At 39.1% G+C, this 7,281-nt stretch overlaps 1 protein-coding gene across 2 annotated transcripts in view; it reads right to left on the reverse strand.

The window, feature by feature from the left end:
• Positions 1-1,187: 1,187 nt before the first annotated feature.
• Positions 1,188-7,281, reverse strand: part of mapkap1 (MAPK associated protein 1) — a 98,645-nt gene continuing 92,551 nt past the window's right edge. For both annotated transcript variants that reach the window (XM_050052704.1, XM_050052703.1), the window contains exon 12: positions 1,188-2,796. In XM_050052704.1, the coding sequence (XP_049908661.1) occupies positions 2,674-2,796 (123 nt within the window). In that variant the 3' untranslated portion in view covers positions 1,188-2,673. The remainder of the gene's footprint in view (positions 2,797-7,281) is intronic.

Here is a 7,281-nt window from a genome sequence, read left to right on the forward strand (position 1 = left end):
ATTTAACATTTAGATTTAGCATTTAGATTTAATATTTAGATTTAGATTTCACATTTAGATTTAATATTTAGATTTAACATTTGGATTTAGATTTAATATTTAGATTTAACATTTAACATTTAACATTTAGGTGCCACATTTAATATTTAGATTTAACTATTTGATATATTTCTAAGTTAACAAATATTGCTGTAAATGTGGTAAAAGGTGACGTTAAAAAACACTTTTTTAAACATTGTTTGAAGCTAAATGTGGCAAAAACTTTTTTAAACATTGTTTGAAGCTAAATGTGGCAAAATGTTGATGTTATTTTCAGTGTGAGCCACAGTGTGAGCCACACTTGGTAACTGTGATTTGTAAAGTCGTATAGCTCTGGGTATCCAGCAACCACAACCTCCATTGTTTACCAACTGTTAACTTTAAAATCATCTGATTGGACAACGGAAAAAAAGTAAAGATGATGTGAGGTGTTTTTCCGCCCTGAGTTGAAGTTTTTCAAGACAGCAAAAAGCTTCATTCTCATTAAAAACAATTGCAAAACCCTGCCTCGAGCTGCTAAAACACTTTGTGTGATCAGGGCCTTGTAGTGTAGTCATCCTCAAGTCATGGAAAGTATGGAGAGAAGCAATAAGCAACATCTATAATAACACTTTTAACATACATATGGCATGTCAGTGATGCATTAAGATGGACTTGAAAATATTCCAAAATCACCTTTTAAAGGGTACCCTGTAGAATATTTCTGAAACCAGTTACATTGACATTTAATTTCTCACCAAAGTGCATTGTATCTGTGTGTACACCAAATGAACTTCTCTATGGTGCACCAGTATGGCGAGTATGGTTCCAGGCAAACACACTTGAAGTTCTTTGTATAAATGTGTGTTACTGTAACAAAGCATTTACTCCCTTAAAAAACATTCATAAAGCTGGTTAATTGAGTATTACCATTGTTTACTGACATGTTAAACTAGCTTGCAGAGTTTTTTTTTTTTACCTGCCTTCTGCTGGAGCACTGCTTCATTTCTTGGTGCGATACTGCCACCAACTGTCCATCAGTGGAACAGCCTGAACCGTCAGAAGGAATGTGTTTAGTGTATCCTGTGTCCTTATCTGAACACAGGTGCACAGCACTACAAGTGGCAAAAAACACCACAGGGTAGCTTTAAGGCTTTATGAGACTGACATTTGTGGGTACATTGGCTTTATTGACAGGTATCTCCATCTACTGCATTTAGCTATGGTACTTGCTTGATGAACGTCAGCTCTACAACAGTGCCCGAAAGTGAATTCTGTGGCTTCAAAATGGTGGTATGGTTTAAACCCAAACTCAGAGTCACACAGAAGGGATAGCTTGTTGCTGCTGCTGTCCCTTTAAAAAGCTTAATAAAGCTTTCATATGCAGTGTCATTTTGTTAAAAATCCTAACAATGTGCCATGGTCACACCCTTCTGAATCACACTGAACACTGTTAATGCACTCAGCTGCCAGTTAAGCAGGTCCACCAAGCTAAAACTAATGCAGTCTGATACAACTTTTTTTTTTCCCTTCATGAAGGGTAGAATGTTCAGTTTTTGTTGACTGTGAGGTGTTGATATATATAGTGGTGTTTCTCTTATTTTGTCCATCACATTTCCATAAACAAGGGTAGACTAAATAACAAACACCTGTCAGCACAACGTAATACAGGGATTTAGTTTAAGCTAGGTGGACTTAATAAACTGGCCTATAACTGGGGGTAGATAATGTCAATGATTTGTTATCCGGATTCAAGCCAGAAGAGTATTGGTCTGAATTTAAAATCCAGCCTGGGTGATTTCATTTCTGTATCATCATTTCATTTCCTGAATATAAATTTTCATGTATAGTACATTAAAAATGTAAATGTTTTGGGAGGGCAGCAGTAGTTCAGTTCATTGGCTGACTTGGCTTAGGAACCAGAGGGACACCGTTTCAGATCCCCCTTACAGATCAAGTATGGAGTGTGGACCAGCAGCTGGAGAGGTAATAGATAACCTCCTGGGCACTGCTGATGTGCTCCTGGGCAAGGCACTGAACCCCTCAACTGCTGTACGAGCTCTGTACTACAGCCTGTCCTTAGTTGCATGTGTGTGGTGAGTAAAAAGAGGGATAAGTGGAAGCTACATTTCAACTGCCATTTTGTCAGAGAATTGTATAGACTGACAAATAAAATTAATTAAAATTGAATAAAAATGTCCGTGTTGTTATGTCAAATCTGGTAAAAACTGAGGCCAGGAGCAAAGATGTAGCATGTAGCTTTGTTTTGTTTGTTGGGTGTACATAACCAACTTATTGAAGCTGTACAAATCCATCCTGGAGGACGGCGCTTCTATTCAGAGATGAACAAACATCAACTGACGGCAGCCAAAATTCTGTCCCACAATTCTTCAAAGACTTTTTCTTTTAGTAGAAAAAGAACATTTAGTTTGCTTTTGCTCGCAGACTCTCACTGCCCATGGAGTTTCAGAGGCATTCACCTTGTTCAACTGAAGCAGACACACGTCTACCTGCTGTTTCCTTTCCGTCTTCTCTGACTTGACTTTCCCATCAGTCTCCTCTTATGTTTAGACTAATGTTGTCTGTTTATGAGTATGTGTGTAGATCCATCTGTGCATATACAGATAGACAGGTGGCTGAGCAGCTTAGGTCTGTCTATTGGCCAGTCTTCTTCTCCTTCTGAAAACTGAAGCTGGTCCGACGGCTCAGTTTCCGTTGCTTCTGGGCAAAGTAATCAGCCCGGGAGGTGCTGGCCCGAGACTCCAGGATATAGTTCACCTGAAAATAACATCGTTGAAAAACCTGTTTCATTCATGGTATGTTTAAAAAAAAATTACAGCTTTATCTCTGACATTCACAGACCTTTACAATAAATACAATGAAATAAAGACATCAAAAGGCATCATCAGATCTCAGACACTTATCAATGCAGTGGCGGTCAAACAGTTTCAATAATATGCTCCCTTGGAAATATATTTTGAGCCAAGTCCCCCCTGACCAGAGCAAATTTGTTTTTGGTAGAAACACACAGTGAACAAATGTAAGTGTGAATGTGCCTGCGTTTGTTGTGGCAGTTAACAGAATCAGAATCAGAAATACTTTATAGATCCTCATGGGTAAACTGTTTAAAGCAGTTAATGATTGCATTGAAAGTAAGAATACTGAATATTTTTTACTGAACTTAAATAACCATTTAACTAGAATTATTGCCCCACAGCTGCATGCCTGTATCCTCTTTGAAGTTATACATTTGTCTTTCAGTTAAATTTTATATGAATATTCATTAATCAAAAATGGCTTGATTAATTGTAACCAAACTTAAGGCAAATGTGCAGATGCTTTGTCCAAGCTTCGCAAAGCGGTCTTGGTATTTTCTGCCACTAAGGGGCGCGACACGTGGAAAGTTTATATCTCATTAACAGCTACAGAGATTCGTACTCCAGAAATTCGCTTTGCACCATCTAGGGTCATGACTCATAAACCGATGCATGAAATTTGGTGATGATTCCTTAAAGTGGACGTGGCTTATTACAATTAATCTAAATATCAAGACATGACATTTCAAAGCTTCAACTTGAATTATCGCCACGAGGTTGTATGCCTCCATGTACCAATCATGTTTCTCTTAAAGTTTGCATCAGTGTCTGCGAAAACATGGATGCTTCACACACATCTTCCTCCTGAGAGCAAAGAAGATCTATGCAATCAGCACGGTTTCAAGGTGGACAGTTAAAGTTAGTGTCACCAATTCAGTATCTGACCAAATAGTACTCCTTCTGTTCCTGAGATATGACATTGACTTAATGGCCAGAAAAGTGTTTCATGCAGAACATTATGATGTCACTGTGAAGTTGACCTTTTGGATATAAAATCACTTCATCATTATATATGATTAGACATTTGTGTGAAATTTTGTCACAATTACCGTAGGTTATGGCCAAAAACATGTATTGTGACGTCACACTGACCTTTGATCTTCCACCACCAAATTCTAATTAGCTTAATTTTTTTGTTCATGTGGACTTTCATGTCAAATTTGAAAAAAATTCCTGAAGGTGTTCTGGAGATATAGTGTTCACAAGAATGAGACGGACAAGGTCACTGACCTTGACCTTTGAGCATCAAAAACAAATCACTTCATCCTTAAGTCTGACTGGATGTTTGTGCCAAATGTGAAGAAATTCCTTCAAGGTGTTCTTGTGATATCATGTTCACAAGAACAGACAGATGGATGGAAAACCTGAAAACATAATACCTCCAGCCACAGCTATCGCTGGCACTGAGGCATAACAAAATGTTCAAAAGTGAGATATCCTGACTTTTAATCCCCAGTATGGGTCCAGCTCTGAAAAACACTGGATCCTACATTTGACATAATACAGCTAATAGTTAGATATGGAAGAAAGTAGGTTGATGAGGCAAACATTTATCTGGTAAAACAAATTTTTGTTTTTTTGTCTAAAGATATATGCACATTGTTTTGCAACTCTTAGTGAATCTTTTTTAATAATGAAAAACTGTGTATGCCAAGGGCAAGGACAGTGGGCTGATGATGTATGGACTAAACCAAAACTGCCTATAACAATAACAAGAGAATATGGTACGGAGAACTATGTTATGTATTACTCGTCTTAAAAAGAAAGTTCTGCATGTGCTGAGCAGAGATCTGTTATTTTACCTTTGACTGTTTAAACTGGATGGTGTATTGATCTAAAAGCAAAGCGTAGCTGTCCAATGTGTGTCTAAAGGATATCGGCCAGGTGGGGGTGCTATAGTTAAGGTTCAAATATTCAATTTCGGAAAGGTCATGCCGCTCACACAGTAGGTGTTTCTCAATGTCAAGGAAGGATCCTCAAATGGCCGAATATGAAGGACGTTACGTCATCGACCCCTGCCGAAGGACTGTTCCAATGTCAAGGATCGAAGGATGCATGTGTGGATCCTCCGCGGGTATAAAATCCCCACAATGCTTTGCACAGTACACGTTTTGCTGGAAGTGTGGGCGGGGCCTCCTCAATGAAACCTGCGCCAACGGAGCTCGGAAGGATTTAGATGAATGTCATTTATTTGGATTAATGTCTCCACCTGAGTTTTTATCATACATGGGTGCACTAAATACTGACAGAAACCTCATAATTTACACTTTCCGATGTGTCCACTGCCACATAATGAGATTTTTTAAATAACATGATTTAGATAAAACATAAAAGTTTTAAATGAATCATTCACAGCAGAGATGGAGCACTAAGTGTCACCCGCCCCTCCTCCCCCCACTGTTCACATGATAACTGTTTTCATTCTGCCAGAATTTCAATAGGTGTATTTTTCGGGGGAATCGTGGTGAGAACGGCCACAGTAAAAACATTAGAATATCCTGCAGGTCAAAGCATCACTCTTTTGTTTTGAGGTGAACTTATTTCAGAGGATTACCCGGTGGTATAATATACAATTGCCGCGGTCAGCTGGTTGAGAGCAGCGCAGCTCATCAGATCCACTATTCATATTATTGTAGCGCAGTGTGTGGCGACACACACAGAAAATATGTATTAAAAAAGGGATCACTGTTAAATGACTGTGATTCGGTGTGTGAGTCTGTTTATATACTGTAAATGATAATTTAGGACTTTTTCAGCTGTTGTCTTTACTCCATTACTCCACTTACTCTTAAATATGATCAGAAATACAGTATATTCTCCATAAAAGTCACGTGATTCTGACAATAGTGATTTGTGTGTTTAAAACTGTCCAACAACATTACAGAGTGCCAAAATTATCACAGTAACTGAAACCCCCTCAGTCTGCTGAGGGTTAATGATGATCACGTGGGGACACTTGTTAGCCCGTTCCAATGTGTGTTCACTGAATGCTAGGGAGGACTATTGCCTTGCCTCTGCAGGATCCTTCCTGCGAGATCAAGGATCCCTTGACTTTGAGAAACACCCAGTAAGTCTGACTGGCTCTAAATTCAATCCACATGTGCAGCCCAATGTGCTTTACAAAAAAGCCTGAAAACCATTAGTGTCCCCTTGACCAGATTCTCTGCAAGTTTTATTTAAGGTTTGGGTCTGATTTGTTCCAGGTTTGGATAATTACTAGACATAGCTCATCAAAAGTTATCAAAAGCTTGTTAATGTGTCATTGCATTTGGAAGGTACTGACCAATTAACTTTAAAGGGGGTGTGGTTCAACACATAAACAGACTCAACTCCTTGCAGGGAAATGTCCAAATAAGTACTAGCAACAAGCTCTGAAAGTTTCATTCAAAATAGGGGACACTATAAATGCAAAAAATGGGCATAGTATAAAGCAAATTGGACTAAAAATCAGCAACTGTTTTTTGTAGTGTAACAATCACTACAAAACTTGCAGGATATGTTTCATAACAACATTGAGTCACCTGAGGTTTTTATTTCTGAAATCACTCAATAGGGGGCGCCACCAGTTCCAAACAAGTGCAATGGCCTGGCACAAAATTTGACCATAAACCAATGACACTTTGTCCAAACATCAACAAACTTTGTAGATTTTTTTTAATTAAACTATTGAAGCATGTTTCCAAGTTGTTTTTTTGCAACTGAACAATAGGGACAAACAGAGTTGCCAAGAGGAGTGTAGTCCAGCAGAATTTTGGACCTAAATAAATGCGCATCTGTCTGATCATCATAAAACCTGTTAGTCATTTTTATGTAGGTGTTGTAAACTGTCAAAGTCTTGATCCTTCACAGATTTCAACTTCAAACCCCTCTACGCTGGCCTGAATTGCCGCTTGCAGCTATATTTAGGGCCTGAGCGACGACGAAGTCGTCCGTGAGGACCCTATTGTAATCGCGCTGTTTATTATTAGGGCCAGAGCGACGACGGAGTCGTTCGTGAGGACCCTATTGTAATCGTGCTGTTTATTATTAGGGCCCGAGCGACGACGAAGTCGTCCGCGGAGGAACCTATTTAAATCGCGCTGTTTATTAGGGCCCGAGCGACGATGAAGTCGTCCAAGGACCCTATTGAAATTGCGCTGTTTATTAGGGCCCGAGCGACGACGAAGTCGTCCGCGTAGGACCCTATTGTAATCACGCTGTTTATTATTATTAGGGAAATGTCATGTTTTAGACTTTAATGTACATCTCCTACAGACTTGACCAGATCCACTTCAAACTTGGTGAAAAAAGTCACAAGACGTTGATGATGCTTTATTGTGGAAACTGTGAGTTTTCGTCGAAGGGCGTGGCCATGGCCTGGCGGCGAACTTTGATGTTTCGCCGTGAT

The sequence above is a fragment of the Epinephelus moara genome, chromosome 9, assembly GCF_006386435.1.
Source record: "Epinephelus moara isolate mb chromosome 9, YSFRI_EMoa_1.0, whole genome shotgun sequence".
In the NCBI taxonomy this organism is placed as follows: Eukaryota; Metazoa; Chordata; class Actinopteri; order Perciformes; family Serranidae; genus Epinephelus; species Epinephelus moara.